This window comes from Mobula hypostoma, chromosome 1, assembly GCF_963921235.1.
Source record: "Mobula hypostoma chromosome 1, sMobHyp1.1, whole genome shotgun sequence".
In the NCBI taxonomy this organism is placed as follows: domain Eukaryota; kingdom Metazoa; phylum Chordata; class Chondrichthyes; order Myliobatiformes; family Myliobatidae; genus Mobula; species Mobula hypostoma.
Window position 1 is genome coordinate 21775074 of NC_086097.1, and position 18248 is coordinate 21793321.

Here is an 18248-nt window from a genome sequence, read left to right on the forward strand (position 1 = left end):
TTGTTATCTGAGGAGTTGTAAGTGGTGATGGACGTTGTGCAATCATCAGCAAATATCCCCATTTCTGGTGTTACATCCACTCTCCCTCCTGATGGTGGGCGGTATGGTGGCGTGGCGGCTAGTGTAATGCTTTACAGTGCTAGCAGTCAGAGGATTAGGGTTCAGTTCCAACCACTGGCTGTAAGGAGGTTGTATGTTCTCCCTGTGATCATGTGGATTTCTGTTGGGTACTCCACTTTCCTCCCATATTCCAAAGGCATGCAGGTTAGGATTAGGGAGCTGTAGGCATGCTATGTTGGCACCAGAAGCTTGGCGACACTTGCAGATGCCCCTGGCACATCTCGGACTGTGTTGGTTGTAGACACAAATGGCACATTTCACTGTACACTCTATGCCCACTTTACTAGGTACAATACATCCTGTATCTAATAAAGCGGCCACTGAGTGTATGTTCATGGTTTTCTGCTGCTGTAGCCCATCCACTTCAAGGTTTGATGTGTTGTGCATTCTGCATACTATTGTTGTAATATGTGATTATTTGATTTACTGTCGTTTTCCTGTCAGCTTGACCAATTTGGCTATTCTCCTCTGACCTTCCTCATTAAGAAGGCATTTCACCCACAGAACTCCTGCTCACTGGATTTTTTTGTTTTTTTTTGCACCATCCTCTGTAAACTCTGGAGATTCGTGCATCAAAATCCCAGGAGATCAGCAATTTCTAAGATACTCAAACCGCCCCGTCTGGCACCAACAATCATTCCATGGTCAAAGGCACTAGATCATATTTCTCCTCCATTTTGATGTTTGGTCTGAACCTCTTGACCATGTCTGCATACTTTATGTATCGAGTTGCTGCCACATAAATGGCTGATTGGACATTTGCACTAATCAGCAGGAGTACAGATGTACATAAATAACATGGCCACTGAATGTATGTTTTGATGTTTCAATATACATGAGACAAATAAAGTTAATCCCTCATCTATTGAGCAGTCCCAGTGATTTCAGCTTTATGTACTTGATGAAAGAGAACTAATGGCCTTGCTGGCAGGGGAATTCCAAAGGTTTCCAACCCTGTGAGTAAAGTCTCTTCATTTCAATAATGGTTCTCCATGTATCCCCAGCAAACACCCACTAGCAAATTTCTACTGCCGTGCAATAGAGAGTACTCTGCCTTGTTGCATGACTGTCTGGTGGTTGATTGTTTGTCCTTCGTTGACGTCGATGAGGACCTCAACACCATTATGATGGTGTCGAGACTAGCGCGTGATTTGGATTTAAGTGAGGGAGAGTTGCGCAGCGTCAGCCTCACTCTCTCTTCCCAATTCCCATCTGGATCCAGTGGCATGACAGAGTCTAGACGGCTGGAGATGGGACTAGGCGCAGTGGATGACCAGGACGTCTTCTGTGTCTTGTCGTGCTCTACATGTTCCACGACGCTTGCAGCGACCGCCTTCTTGACCGTTGGACCTTCCATAGGTCTCATCCGCTCAGTCCGCCGGAGTCTGTCTTCACATGCTGGGATAGACAACCCCCTATCACACCGAGGGTTTGAGACCCGTCGGCTACCCTCACCTGGTTTAGCCGGCTTGTCGAAGCCGTTGCCCGGGGTGTGGCCGCTGTCGCATGCAAACAGCTACGGGGAGCCACAGGTGAGAGCTGAGTGCCAGGTGGGGACCAAAGGTGGACTAACCGCCCTGAATAGGACACGACATGTTACCCCACCAGAGGTGCTACCTCTCCCTGACACCCCATACACCCCACACCCATACTACTATACTAGTCCCATTCTCCCCATTAGGGTATGTAGTCTCAATGCCTTGGTAGGTCATTATGATGGTGTGGAGACTAGCGCGTGATTTGGATTTAAGTGAGGGAGAGTTGTGCAGCGTCGGCCTCACTCTCTCTTCCCAAATCCCATCTGGATCCGGTGGCAAGACAGAGTCTAGACGGCTGGAGATGGAACCAGGTGCAGTGGATGACCAGGACGTCTTCTGAGTCTTGTCCTGCTCTACACACTCCACAATGCTTGCAGAGACCGCCTTCTTGACCGTTGGACCTTCCATTGCTCTCGTCTGCTCAATCCGCCAGAGTCTGTCTTCACATGCTGGGATAGGCAACTCCCTATCTGGACCCGTCGGCTACCCTCACCTGGTTTAGCCGGCTTGTCAAAGCTGTTGCCCGGGGTGTGGCCGCTGTCGCATGCAAACAGCTACGGGGAGCCACAGGTGAGAGCTGAGTGCCAGGTGGGGACCAAAGGTGGACAAACCGCCCTGAAAAGGACACGACATGTTCCTCCACCAGAGGTGCTACCCCTCCCTGACACCCTATACACCCCGACTGGTATAAAGGCACCGATGCTCAGTACCAATAAAGCTATAGAGGGTTGTAAACTCAACCAGCTCCATTATGGGCACAACTCTCCCTACCATCAAGGACATATTCAAAAGATAGTGTTTAAGAAGGTGGCATCCATTTTGAAAGAATTTACCACCCAGGACACGCCCTCTTCTCATTGCTGCCATTAGGGAGGAGGTGCAGGAGCCGGAAGACATACACTTAGTGGTTTAGGAACAGCTTCTTCCACTCTGCAGTCAGATTTCCGAACGGTCCATGAACACTACCTCACTATTTTGCTTACTTTTTGCACCATTTCTTTGTTTTTAATGTACGGTGGATTATAGTTAATTGGGCAATTGGTTTATCGGGGCAGCCGCTTATTTGGGACAATTCTTAAAGAACAGAAACAGAGAAGTAGCCAGGAGTCCTTTCATTTATTTGGGACAATATGCCGTTTAATTGGGGCCGGAGACTGTTCGAAACATTTTCTAATTAGTGTCAGTCGCATGCACATCGTGTGGCCGTTAGACACTACACCATGCTGAGAGCAAGCAGTGTTTTAATAGCATCAATTGTGTGTGTTTGTGTTCAAAAAGCAGCGATTTTTATCACTTGTAGTTGGCGAGAAATAAGCTGTAATTCAGAACTGCTTTGCTCACTGCAGTTTCAAGCATTCAGACTTGGAAATGCCAGAAATGGCTGGAAGTGAAAATGAAATGGTTTTACCACTTCACCAAGTTAGGAGCTGAAAAAAATTTTAAGGAATCGACAATCACCTTGAATTTTACCTTTGGTCCCGACCAGACACGCGGCTCTCACCTGTGGCTCCAAGTAATTGTTTACATGCGACAGTGGCCTTAACCCCATTACACCACTCCAACAGGTGGGCTAAGCCAGGTGAGGGTACCTGGCGGGTCTCATACCCCTTGAGATAGAGATATGCCTGTCCTAGCATGGGAAGTCAGCTTTGTCGGACTGCACAGATGAGATCTACAATGGCCAGGAAGGCGGTTCTGCAACGCTATGTCAGAGCGAACGGCATGATGAGGCACAAAAGAAGTCCTGGTTATCCATTTCAAACAGGGAAGACCCCAGCTGTGCCACAGTTACCTGCTATGACCTGTACAGTATATGATTCTTGATCCACAGCAATGTGATTGACTCTTGAGGTGCCTCTCAGCTTTGGGAGATGCTCTTCGTTGGCTGGGTTGGGTGGGTGGGTGAGTGGGCAAGGGGTGGTGATATCTGGACTGCATTGCCTCCTGCTGGAAGGGTGTGATGGGGTGGTCACCTCTAATGACCATTGGCCAGGCCCCTGAAGAGTTGGAATTAACAGTCACTGAAGCTCTGGCCAATGCACTTAGATTTAATAACCTCTATCAAGAACAGACTCTGGAGTCTTTGATCAATATCCTTTGGGTGGCCATATAGAAATTGGCCAATGACCTGGATTGAATTCCTCTGCTGTCTGGAAGGAGTTTATACATTTTCCTCGTGACCACATGGGCTCCCTTGGGTGCTCCGGTTTCCTTCTGCAATGCAAAAATGTACGGGTTAGGGGGTTAATTGTGAGACATGGACTCACTGGCACAGAAGGGCATGTTACCGTGGACATGGTGATGAAGACAAATTAGATACGGGCTTGCTTGCATACTTATCTATCTACCTATCTATTCAAAAAGGTAATTTAAAAGATACAGCATTGCAACAAGCCCTTTTCGGTCCTCATCACCCAGTTGTATCAATGTAACCGATTAATCTTCTGAGCCCGTACGTCTTTGGAATGTGGGAGGGAGCCGGAACACCCGGAGGAAACCCCATGCAGTCACGGGGTGAACATTCATACTTATTACACACAGCAGTGGGGTGGAACCCAGGTTGCTGGCTCTGTGATAGTGTTATGCCAACCACCATACTACCGTGCCAACACTGATCTGGTCGCCACTGTGTCCATTATAAGTGCAGTCATGTTAAAGTTAGACCTATTCTTCCCATTATGCGCTCCTTTGTGACTCTCGGTTCTGTAAAAGATTCACCGAGAACACCTGCCCTCAAATCCATTTCGTTCAGAGCAGATGCTATAAGGAGATTGGACAAGCTACATCATTTTCTCTGCAGCGGCAGAGGCTGAGGGGAGACGTAATAGAAGTTTATGAAATGATATGTGGCATAGACAGAATTGACAGCCAGTATCTCTTTCCCAGAGTCAATAGTCTAATACTGGATGGTCAGTGGGCAGGGTGGGGGTGGGTGGGGAGGAGGGTTCAAGGGAGATGTGGGAAGCAAGTTTTTTTTTAATATATACACAAAGAGTGGTACATAGCTGGAATGCACTGCCAGGGATGGTGGGAGATGTTCAAGAGAATCGTAAGTATAAATTGATTGGTTTATTACTGTCACATGTACAAAGTTCAGTGAAAAGCTTGTCTTGCATTCTGTTCGTACAAATGAATTAATTACAAAATACATTGAGGTAGTACAAAGTTAAGTAATAACAGAATGGAGAACGAAGTGTTACAGTTACAGAGAGTGCAGTGCAGGGAAACAATAAGGTCCACAGAGAATGGAGAGATACAGACCATGTGCAGAATCAGATTCATTTATTTGTGGAATGCATATCGAATCATACAGTGAACATAAGCAACGCAATTTAAGGATGTACTGGGAGCAGCCCATGAGTATCGCCGCACTTTCTGGCATGCCCACAATGCTTAGCAGAACAACACAGAACACAAGAAGCAACAAAACAACAACAGCAAGATCCTCCCTCCCACTCTCCCACACACCCTGACAGTCCTGCAGTCCTGGGATTGGCCTCCTGGACCGCACTGTACTCACAGACAACGAGCTTCTGACTTTCCTACTGGACACTCAGACATGTGGACCCAATACTTCCTCCTTTGGGCCTCGACTTCTGGACTTCCAATCGACCTTTGGGCTTCGATTTTTGGTACTGACCCCAGGACTAACCAATGATGAGACCCCAAACTCCAGGCCTGCAAGTCCAGACTTGCCAGTAACGGGACCCTGAATTTCAGGCCTTGAAGCAGCGGATGGACAGGATTAGTGTCATTTGGCATCTTTAGCTTAATTAACTCAGTTCAACATCATGGGCTGAAAAGCCTGTTTCTGCGCTGTCCTGTTTTATGTTGTACATTCACAAAAAATTGACAATTTCAAGTTTAAGTTCGTTTAATTATCATTGAACCGTATAAAAATATAGCCAAATGAAGTGTTCCTCCAGGGCCAAGGTGCAAAACACATTACCAGCAGCACACAGCGCATATAGCACAAATGGTTACAATAGCAGAAAAACATAGTCACAAAAAAAATAGCTTAAGTCCCCGAGTAGCATGTCCTGTAGGTTGATGGTGCAGGGGATGTTGTCAAGAGGACTAGAATATAAAATTGAAGCCCCTTTTTACTAGGTGTCTCTCGAAACACAGCTCATTAGCCCCTGGACTCAGTGGGGGAAAAAACCACCTTTCTCGAACTCTGTACGTCTAGGGTCACTCTTACTTGGGTCCCACCAGACTGGAAAGTTGGAATGCCTTGACCACCCGACCCGCAATCTGAGTGAATACTGTGTAAACATTGCCCACGTGCAATTATCAGTCAGCAAGGAATAACAGATCGTACACTGCAGGCAATTATAAAGAAGGTGTATTTATGAATGTCAGCTTAATCAAATAGTTATTAAAGAAGAAAGAAAAAAATAAGGCCCATTATAAATTACAGTCAAATGTGCACAAGGTTGGAGCACATATCTTCCAAAAGCTGGATGTGTCCTTGCGCTCACGGTGCCAACTCCTATTCACCGATCACAAGTAGAACTTCCCATCTCAGACTACATTGAGTCACACACTCCGGTTGGATCAAATCCTACCACCACTTCTCTCGATCTTCTCTCTCCAGCTCCCACTGAAAAGACACCAAAACACCCCAAAGTCCGTCATAAAACTTGTTCGCCCAGCTTTCTCTAGAACCTTCTCCCAATGCTGCCATCCTGATTGGCTGGACCCAACATTCCTAAGCATGAACATCACAACTCCTTATCTTTAATGGTAGCCCAAACACTATCAGCAGAAAACACGGCTTCTACAGAAAACCATTAAATGCAATACCCTACAACATTAGCAGTAAAATCTTAACCAGAGCGTTACACACTTCCCTCCACCAAAAATCATGTCCTCATAACTTTGAAACTTATTAAACCATCATTAATAATACAATTTGCAAAGAAATTTTGTGATGTCAAGACCTCCAACCCTTTTGTGAATGATAGTGATGTATCTCACTAGGGGGATAGACACAACATTCTGTTCCCCTGGTGCATCATGAACCAGCCTGTCTGGGAGTTTCCTGACTCGTTGAGACCTTCTTATCCCACCTTCAGCTTCTTCAACCTAAGAACTCCTGGTGATCTTTCTTGTCTTCTTGGGGATGCCTCCCCTGTCTATTACTCTGGCAACTCGCATCTCCTTGTCACTTGACTGAGCTCAGCTTCATCCCCAATAACTTTGGAGTCCAGCTTCCCTTCATTGTCTAACATCGAGTCTACCTGTACCTCTCTCCACTACATTTGCATCAGCGTGGTGAGGTTCAGGAATATCGTCATTAATTACTGGGGAGTTTGCACAAGGTAAGGTATACCACACCCCCATTTCCTCACTGCTGAGTTCATACAGCATTCAGTGGTTGGGTCCCTCTCAGTCTCCCCACTGATTGCCTTTCTGTTCTTCCCCTTCGGTGTAGAGTCCTCCTACTAGATGTAGGGTCCATGTTAGGCTCTGGGTCAACACGTAACTCCTGCTCCAGAGGTAAAAAGTGATTCTGACAGGCTCATTACTATCTTCTGGCACATTTGGCATGTAATTCTCCACTACGTAAAGTGTAGCCACCCAGCAGTCAGCCAACGTATGTTTCCCTAGTAACTCCAAATTCCTTATGAGTACTCTGTCTCCAGGCATCAGCTGGGAGAACCTAATTGTAGCAGTGGACCAGATGCCCAATTTGCTGACTCCATTTGCTGTCCTTGCTATATCCAGGGTTCCAAGCATATCTAGCAAAGTCCAGTTGAACCTCTCAGGCTGGGGATTGCGCTATGGATGATAAGGAGTGGTCCTTAACTTATACTCCTAGCATGCCCAGTAACTCATGTATGAGCCTACTCTCAAAATCTCTTCCCGAATCATTGTGTATCTGTCTTGAAGGTCATAATGGAACAAAATACTTTTCCTATAACACTTTGACCATGGTAGACGCTCCCTGATCCTTTGTAGGGAAAGCTTGAGCATATCTGGTGTGGGGATCAGTAATAATCAAGACATTTGCAGTGCTGCTGGAATCGGTCTCCATGGCAAAGAAATCCTTACATACTAAATCAAGTGGCTCTGCACCCTGGAAATGGAATAAGGAAGCGACCCTTGTCGGCAGCATCTTCCTCCGAATACATCGAATGCACGACTTACAGTAGTCTTCAACCTCAGGCTTCATTCGGGGCCGGTTGAACCGATCCCGAGCTGATCAATAGGTGTTGTCAAACCCCAAATGACCTGAATCATCAGCACAATCCTTCGATGTTTCTCAGGCAAAACCAACTGGGAACGCTGAGGCCAGTCTGGAGGAGACGTGACCCAGTACAGAACCTGGTTCCTTAACTCCACTTTGTTCCATTCTCTCACAGCAGGGGCATAGTCTTTTCATCCTTGGCCATATCCCCTTTCTGCCACAGCTGACCAGACAGCACCTATACAAGGGTCATCTTGCTGAGCTGCCACCACTTCCCCAGGACCAATGCAGGCAACTGCTTTGTATTCAGGGCAGTCACGTTGCAGAAAGCTTGTGGAATGACAACCAGAAATGTTGCACAGCTGTATCCTGCCGCAGCCTTGCCTCTGGTTTCCCGGTGGTGGAGAACTGGCACATCGCTTTAATTCCAGAGACAGGAACACTCTTACACTCTCCATCCATTTCCTGCCCTTCCTGTGAACATTGGGACAATGCATCGACATCAATGTTCTGGCTCCTTAGCCAATACTTCAGGCTGGAATCATAGGCAGACGACGCTGCCGACCAACAATGGCCCTGTGGCATCTAGTTTCGCTGAGGTCAGGATACAAGTCAATGGATTTTTTTTTTCAGTCCTCACCTCGAACTTGGCACCATATAGACAGGCATTTAACTTATCCACCACAGCCCATTTCAATGCCAGAAACTCCAATTTGTGCATGAGGTAGTTTTGGTCGGAGGGTGATGGACTCTGGCTGACAAAGGCAACGGGTCTCAACCCTGTGCCCTGATCCTGATACAGAACACTCCCTAAGCCTTCTCGGCTGGCGTCTGTATGCAGTGCAAATGGCAGTTGGGGGTTTGCAAAGGCCAACACAAGTTCTTTATTCAGTAGCTCATTCAGCACCTGGAAGGCCTCTTCACATTTTGCTCCGAAAGGCTCCAAAGGACTAAGCTGAACTTTACCATCTCCTTCTTTTGTCCTTCTCCCTTTCTTCCCCAAGGGAGGATAACTGCACAGAACCTGATTCAAAGGCTGGCTTACTTTAGGGTAGTCCTTCACAAATATCTGGTAGCACCCACAGAATCCAAGGAATGACCATAGAGCACTCACATTCTTGGGCCTTTGCCATGTGGTCACCGCCTCTATCTTGGACGGTTCTGTAACTACTCCATCCTGTGGGACTATGACCTGACGTAGTTGACAGACGTCTTGCAAAACTGGCACTTATCCAGTGACAGTTTCAACCCTGCAGCTTTCAGACGGCCTAATATCTTCAGTAGCCTGGACCCGAGCACTATTGTGATCATCCAGGCACACTAGCACCTCAGCAACTTCATGTCCCCAGCAGTCTTCGCCATGACACGTTGGAAAGTAGCTGGTGCTCCTGATATGCCCTGGGGCATTCTTTCAAACTGGAAGAATCCAAATGGATATATGAATGCCGTCTTCTCCTTGTCAGTCTCACTCATGGGTATCTGATAATACCCGCTCCTTAGGTCCAGCACACTGAACCACTTCGCTCCATTCAAGCAGGCCAGTGCGTCCTTGATCTGCAGAACAGTATATTGGTCGGGAACTGTTCGTCAGTTCAGAGTCCAATAGTCAACACACATTCGTACCTTCCCATTCTTCTTCCTCACCACCACTATGGGTGACACATAGGGACTCCATGGCTCAGTGATATTCCCTGCTTCCTTCAGTTTCAGCAGGTGCTGCCGAACATCCTCCAGCTCTGCTGTGCTAGTCGTCGAGACCTCTCTCTGAAAGGGGTGTCCTGTCACTCGATGGTGTGGTGAGTACTCTTGGAACAACCCACATCAAACTTGTCAGTAGAAAGGACATCTTTGAACTTTAATATCTTCTCTGTCAGTCTCCTTTTCTGACTCTCAGGTACCGGGAAGTCACCAAATTTGAGTGACTTGGCTATCAACTTTCCTGATCCAGGAGATTGTCTCTCTCCTGGTTTTCCTAACAGGAAAACTAGACATTACGGGCACTGGAAAAAGCTGTGTCATCAGCATCCCCTGCCTGGGGGTGACCTCTCTCTCTCCGAGGTGTTCCACACAATCACTGTCATCCTGTTTACGTGGATAGCTGACCTCTTTGCAGTTCAGGCCTCACCAGTACCCAGTGTGATCAGTTCAACTGGCCCCAGATGAAGCTTGAAGTTGAAAGTACTGTAAGTCGTGCATTCGATGTATTCAGAGGAAGATGCTGTCTACGAGGGTTGCTCCCTTATCCCATTTACAGAGTGTGGGGCCACTTGATTTGGTGTGTATGAACTTCCTCTCCAAATAGCCTGATTCCAGCAACACTGCGAATGTCTTGGCTATTACTGATATGCCCAAGCCTTCCCTACAAAGGATCAGATGGCCAAAGTGTTATGGGAAAAGTATTTTGTTCCTTATGGCCTTCTAAGATGGATGCACAGCAATCAGGGAAGGGATTTTAAGAGTAGGCTCATACGTGAGGTACTGGGCATGCTTGGAGACAAGAAGTTGGGGACCACTCCTTATCGCATTCAGGGTAATCTCCAGCCTGACAGGTTCTATCGGACATTGCTAGACATGCTCAGAACCCTGAATATCAGTAAGAAGAACAAATGGAGTCAGCATATTGGGCATCTGGTCCACTGCAACAACTCTACACAGAATGAAGCTACTGGATACTCGCCTTACTATTTGATGTTCAGGCGCAAAGCCTGTAGATCTCTTGTTTTATGACTGGCAGGGAAGACTTGCCACAAAAGACCTATCTTTAGCGTCTGACATGAGGAAGGAACTGCAAAAGGCTTATGAACTAGCAGAGGTCTCTGCTACCAAGCAACATCAAGGAAACAAGAGGAGATATGATCAAAAGATTAGGTTCTCCCAGATGATGCCTGGAGACAGAGTACCTATGAGGAACTTGGAGCTACTAGGAAGCATCAGTTGGCTGACCACTGGGTGGCTATGCCTTACGAAGTGGAGAGGCAGACGCCAGTTGTGCCAGTTTTCCGGGTGAAGACAGAAGATGGGAATGAGTCTGTCAAAATTCTCCACTGGAATCACCTTTTACCTCTAAGGCAGGAGGTACATGTTGACCCAGAGTCTGACATGCCAGCAGAACACACTGCTTCTGCAGAAAACTTTCAAATGAACTAACCTACAAAATTAGGAATAAGATCTTAACCCGGGTGTTACAAGAGCAAGAATGTAATGTTCGTACTTTATAAAGCACTGATGAGGCCTCACGTGGAGTATTGTGGGCAGTTTTGGGCCCCCTATCTTAGAAAGGATGTGTTGAAACTGGAGAGGGTCAAAGTAAGTTCACAAAAATTATTCCAGGATTGAATAGCTTGTCATATGAAGAGGGTGTGATGGCTCCGGGCCTGTGTTCACTGGAATTCAGAAGAATGAAGAGTGACCTCAGTGAAACCTATCGAATGGTGAAAGGCCTTGATAGAATGGATGTGGAGAGAATGTTTCCTATGGTGGGAGAGTACAAGACCAGAGAATACAGCCTCAGAATAGAGGGGCATCCTTTTAGAATGGAGATTATCAGGAATTTTAGCCAGACAGTGGTGAATCTGTGGAATTCTTTGCCATAGGCAGCTGTGAAGGTCAAGTCTTTATGTATATTTAAAGCAGAGGTTGATAGATTCTTTATTGGTCAGGGCATGAAGGCTTCTGGTGAGAAGGCAGGAGACTGGGGTTAAGAGGAAAATTGGATCACGCATGATGAAATGGCAGAGCAGACTTAGTGGGCCAAATGGCCTATTCTGCTCCTGTATCTTATGGTCTTAATGCAAGATCTGCTATTTAGATAACCCCAAGAGGATGCAGTAAGCTTTGATAACAATGGAATCTCCATGGGCCTCACCTTCTCCCTGCTCTGCTTCCTTCCAAAACTTCAAAGGCACGTCTAAGGTCAGTCCGAGGATCAGAAGTCCGCATTGCCACGCCCCACTAAGACCATAAGACCATAAGACATAGGAGCAGAATTAAGCCATTCAACTCATCGAGTCTGCTTCACCATTCAAGCATGGCTGATATAATGTCCCTCTCAATCCTATTCCTCTATAACCTTTGACGCCATTACTAATCAAGCACCTATCAACCTCTGCTTTAAATATACCCAACGAATTGGCCTACACAGCCATATGAGGCAATGAATTCCACAAATTCATCACCCTCCGGTTGAAGAAATTCTTCCTCATTTCTGTTCTAAAGGGATGTCCTTCTATTCTGAAGCAGTGCCCTCTGGCCCTTAGCTCCCCCACTCCAGGAAATCCCCTCTCCACATCCACTCTATTTAGACATTCCAATATTCATAAGCTTCAGCGAGATTCCCCCTCGTTCTTCTGATCTCCCAAAGAGTGGAGAGTTCTGATTGTGAATACGGGCAATCAGTGAGCCTCTGCTCTGATGTTGCCTGGAGTTCAGGGGCTGTGCGATTGGAGTGCTGCCTTTTAATTATTGTTTCTGCTGACATTGTGCTTTGTGGTGATAGCAGTGATAATGGCAAAGTCAACAAAAGGCTGTTGTTCCAAAGAGGCTCACTTTGCAAACTCGTTATTATTTTCAAATCCCTGTGGAATTGTCCAAGAGACTTTAAGAATGTAGGCATCGACCTGAAGAAAAAAATAATAATCACAGGGACTAAAACAGAAATTGACAGGATTTTTTCACCCAGCATCCTTAAACCCTCCGATGTTAATGGTTTTCGTTACAATAATATTACTGGTGGGGAGAAGGGGGTGTTTGAAGGTGAGCATTCTGACTGGCTGCATTACTGTCTGGTGTGGAGGCACCAGTGCCCAGCATCAGGAAAAAGCTGCAGAGGTTGTAAACTCAGCCAGCTCCATCATGGGCACTAGCCTCTTATCCATCGAGGGCATCTTCAGAGGGCGCTGCCTCACGAAGGCGGCATCCTTCGTAAAAGACCCCCACCCTCGAAAAAATTACTTATAATTTAAGAGATAAATATGATACATTTTTGAATATTTGGCGCCCATATTTACAAAAGATAGGATGGCATATTTAGTTGCTCCAATGATAAAGATGTTGGTCCCTTGGGGAAAGTAATAAATAAATATACTAAATTTATTTTGAATCCCATGGAGCATGTGGAAACTTTCCAATATCCAGGCAGTTCTCCTTTCTTCTTTTCTTTTCTTTTTTTTCAGGTAGGTGTATATATCAGGGGGAAGGGTTAAGGGGAGGGGGGAGGGTAGATATTATCATTCTATGTAATCATTTCGAAAACTCAATAAAAATTATATTAAAAAAAAATAAAAGACTCCCACCACCTAGGACATGCCCTCTTCTCATTACTACCATCAGAGAGGAGGTACAGGAGCCTGAAGACGCAACCTCAACATTTTAGGAGCAGCTCTTCCCCTCTGCCACCAGATTTCTGAACGGTCTATGAACCCTTCAACACTACTATTTTACTCTCTTTTTATTAATTTATTTAAAAATATTTCCTATTATAAATGATGGTAATTTTTTACGTATTGCTCTGTGCTGCTGCCACAACACAACAAATTTTACGCCTACGTCAGTGATAATAAACCTGATTCTGATTGTCAACGGGGTTTAGAGGTGAAAAGTCACACTTTATGGAAAGCTTGTTACCTTATTCATCTGCATTTAAAAGATGGCAGGGTGGGGTGGAGGTGGGGAAGAGTCATTGGTTAACCAAGGATTGTCAGCATGGCTTTGAGAGACCCTGTCTGACAAATTTGATAATTTGATGCAACACACACACAAAATGCTTTGAGGAACTCAGCAGGTCAGACAGCATCTATGGAAATGAATAAACAGTTGACGTTTCAGGCCGAGACCCTTCATCAGGACTGAGAATGAAGGAGGGAAATGCCAGAATAAAAAGGTGGGGGAAGGGGAAAGAGGCTAATTTGATTAAACATTTGGAAGTGATGGCAGAAGTGTTATCAATGACAGTTGTTCTCCATAGTTGTTAGCTGGCCTACTGAATGTTTTCAGCAAATCGTAAACACAGGATTCCTCAGATGCTGGAAATTCAGAGTGACACAAAATGCTGGAGGATCTCAGCAGGTCAGGCAGCATCTATGGAGAGGAATAGATAGTGGATGTTTCAGGCTGAGATCCTTCATCATAACTTACCTCTTCCTAGAGATGCTGCCTGGCTTGCTGCGTTCACCAGCAACTTTGATGTGTGTTTCATGATAAAGGGTGTTGGCCCTTCAATGACAGGAAATTGAGCGCACAGCCACTAATGAACAGGATCAGAAATGCCTGCAATCTTATGTTTCTACACTCATAGGTGTTTGCAGGATTTGAACCCATGGCCTTCTGAAATTGCATTCAAAATGTCCTGATGAAGGGTCTTGGTCAATGTACCCTCTAACTTGTAATGACCAATGTGCACAAAAATCTTGTGCTATACAATTTTTTACCCAATGACAACAACAGGTACTCTCTGAATTTTTAAGTGGAAGTAAACCTGAAGTTGTTCTAAGCCATTCCGCTTCAAATGAACTAGAATTTTTTTTTGTGCTTCACGCCCTTTGCTTCTTTGGAATTCTTCATAGTGAATCAATAATTTCTTCAATAAAAACAGTGTAAATAAGTCGGTTCTAAAACCTGCAGACAAATCTTCGTGAACTCACATTGTCAACAACGTCTGCGTCAGAAACCGGAAAAGGACATATGATTGTGTATGATCGTGAAATATACCTAACACACCAACGATGTAGAGGGTGACATTTTGTGCACTAGTAGTAAAAGGTGGGGGGGGGGGTTGTGGGTGTGTGTGTGTGTGTGTGTGTGTGTGTGTACACGTACACCTTAGAGGGACATTGGTCTCGGCCCAAAGCAACAACTGTTTAGCCCTTTCCATACATGTTACCTGAACTGCTGAATTCCTCCAGCATTTTGTGTGCTACACTAAATATCTCCAGCATTTTCCACTTTTATGTATTCTGATAAACACTTGTCAACACATTGATCAAATGAGGGAGGAGCTGTGGCAGGACATAAAAGTACTAAAAAACAATAACAAAAATAATAATATTTCACTCTTTATTCCAGATCTCTCAATATCTGGGGAAGCTCTACAGTGAGATGATCTTTGTAAATGGATTTGTGCATTGTGATCCACACCCAGGCAATGTGTTAGTGAGAAAGTCTCCTCAAACCAACAAGGCTGAAATTGTGTTGCTGGACCATGGCCTATATCAGGTAAGCTCTCAAATCACTTTGTTGAAAACCATGGCACCAAGACAGATGGGTCAAGAGTCGGAAGGCCACAGGCTCAAATCCTGCAATCTTATTTGGAATATTATATTCAGTTCTGATTGCCTCATTGTGGAAAGGATGTGGAAATTTCTGAGAGGGTACAGAGGAGATTTACCAGGATGCTGCCTGGACTAAAGAGCATGTCTTATGAAGATAGGCTGAGTGAGCTAAGGCTTTACTCTTTGGAGCGAAGGAGGATGAGAGGAGACTTGATAGTGTTGTACAAGACGATGAGACATAGTTAGAGTGAATAGCCAGAGTCTTTTTTCCTAGGGCAGAAATGGCTAATGCAAGGGGTGTAATTTTAAGTTGGTTGGTTGAAAGTATGTGGGGGGTGGGTTTGTTTTAATTAGTTTTTTCAAAAAATTGTGATACACCGCGGTATAGGCTCTACCGGCCCTTTAAGCCATGCCGTCCCAGTAACCCCTGACAAACCCTATTAGCTCTAATCTAATCACGGGACAATTTACAATGACCAATTAACTTACCTGGTATGTCTTTGGACTATGGGAGGAAATCGACACACCTGGAGAAAACCTGTGCGTTTCACGGGGAGGACGTACAGACTCCTTAGGGACAGTGCTGGAAATGGACTCTGAACCTCAGAATGTCCCGCGCTGTAATAAGATTGGCACTCCAGTGTATGTCAGAGGTAAGTTCTTTACAGAGAGAGTGGTGGGTGCGTGGAACGCTCTGCCAGGGGTGGTGTTGGAGTCAGATACGTTAGGGGCACTTAAGAAACTCTTAATTAAACGGGCATATGGATGATAGAAATAGGGAGGGTTCTGCAGGAGGGAAGTTAGATTGATCTTAGAGGAGTTTAAAAGGTTGGCACTACACCATGTACCAAAGGGCCTGTGCTTGCTGTAATGTTCACTGTTCTGGGTTCTATATTTGAGTGTAGAACCACAGAATTCATGCATCTCTGGTCCTGCTCATTTGAGGCCACTCATTCAATTGACAAATTCCTAAACCCGTCAATTCCCTTCTTAATCTCACCACTCCTTTAATTCTCTCTTTTCCATCAATATGACCAAGCTTTTGGGCATCTGAAATGATTTCACACAGCTTTACAGAATTAGAGAAAGTTGCAACACTGAAGAGGCTGTTGGGCCCATCTTGGCTGTGCTGACTAAAATGAATTACGGAGCCTACTATCGTCCCCAAGGTGTGGGTCCACAGCTCTAAGCCCATGCCTCTCCGGGGATACGTTGCTGTATTATGAAGAACATGACATAGACAGGAGCAGTGGCTGTAAGGTCTGAATTATAAGATAAAAGATAAGAAACCTCAAAACATACAGAGAAACATGGCATTTTCTCTCAACAACTAACACAGTCTGAGGGGGCAGGCCGCAGGTGTTGCCACGATTCTTGCTCCAACAGAGCATGCCCACAACTTAATAACCTAACCCGTATGTCTTTGTGACGTGAAGGAAACCAGAGCACCTGGAGGAGATGTACAGACTCCTTAGAGACGTTGATGGGAATTGATCCCTGATATTACAGCTGTTAAAGCATTACACCAACCATTACACTACTGTGCCTCCCTAATTAACTAATTAATTAATTACATGCTGGGAGCACAGATCTGAAAGTGTTCACTTTACCTGGAACCATACCATATGGAACATCAAGGTAAACCTCTATCTAACGTTGTTCAGGAAGGGAAATTTGCTATCGGCGCCCAGCATGCCCCATCTGTAACTCCGCACTCCAATGCAGTTGACTTGTAACTGAGTTCAGCTTCAGCTTCTTTCAAACTGTATTAAGGAACTGGAGCTGGAACTGGATGAATTGTTGCTCATTCGGGAGACTGGGGAGGGGGTGGGGTGGTTAATTGACTGACATACAGAGGGTTTGTTATACCCAAAATGCAGGACGCCGGTAACTGGGTGACTGTCTGGAGGGGGAAAAGGGGATAGGCAGGCAGCCACTATGGCCGTTCTCCTCAAAACAGGTCCACCGCATTGGATACACTTGTAGGGGGTGGATGAAATAGCAGAGGAAAGCCACAGCAGTCAGGTCTCCGTCACTGAGTCTGGCTCTGTGTTTCAGAAGCGACAGGCGGAGAAGAGGAGTTCAGTAGTGATAGGGGATTCCATTCCATTGTTAGAGGAACAGACAGGAGATTCTCTGGATATAAAAGAGACACACAGATGGTATGTTGCCTCCCACGGTTTCAGATTCTCGATCAGTGGTATCTCTTCAGGGGAAGGTATGTTCTGTACGAAAAGGATGGGTTTCACCTGAACTCAAGGGGTATTAATAAGCTTGCGGACAGGTTTGGTAGAGCTGTTAGAGAGGGTTTAAATGGACACCTCTCTATTCTGAGGTTGTGCCCTCTGGTCCTAGGTTCCACCCCCACTACAGGAAACATCCTCACTATGTCCACTCTATCTAGGACCTTAAATATTCGACGGGTTTTGACAATTGTAACTAAACCTTGATAACTTGGAAAATTTTACAGAGGATTCAAAGGCATGGGGAGTGCAACAGAATTGTTTGCTCAGGATGATGTCCAAGTGAAGATCTTCGCAACAAGATCTTAGCAGCAACTTCCTTTCTCTGATGAAACATAAACGCTGTGTCTCTCTGCATGGATGCTGGCTGACCTGCTGAGCATTTTCAGCATCTCGGAAACACTGAGAACAGACAGAGGCCCTTCAGCTCACTGTTTCCATGCTGAGAATCAAGAATCTGCTTACACCAATCCTACACCAAGCTGATTTTACTCTCCCCATGTTTCAGGATCACATTAAAGTTTATAGCCATGTAAACATGTGGTATAAATGCCATGAAATTTCCCTTTGTACATCAGCAGTACAGCACATTACAAACATGACAAGTTGTGTATACTTAAATGACACAAAGCGTACACCTGTGCAAAGATAAACATAATGATGCAAGTGCAACGCGCAGACAAAATGGAGGAACTCATTAGGTCAGGCAGCATCTATGGAGGGGAATAAACTGTCGATGTTTCGGGCTGAGACTCTTCATCACGTTGACTGCTTATTCTGCACCACAGGTGCTGTCTATTATGCTGGTTCCTTCAGCACGTTATGTGCATTGCTCAGTTTCCAGCACCTGAAGAATCACTTGTGCTTGTGATAATGATACGAGTGGATG

The 18248-nt window shown here is 45.5% G+C and overlaps 1 protein-coding gene across 2 annotated transcripts in view; it reads left to right on the plus strand.

Annotated features, from left to right (window-relative positions):
- adck1 (aarF domain containing kinase 1) overlaps positions 1 to 18248 on the plus strand; it is a 751432-nt gene that overhangs the window by 505220 nt on the left and 227964 nt on the right. For both annotated transcript variants that reach the window (XM_063044551.1, XM_063044541.1), the window contains exon 8: positions 14911 to 15060. In XM_063044551.1, the coding sequence (XP_062900621.1) occupies positions 14911 to 15060 (150 nt within the window). The remainder of the gene's footprint in view (positions 1 to 14910; positions 15061 to 18248) is intronic.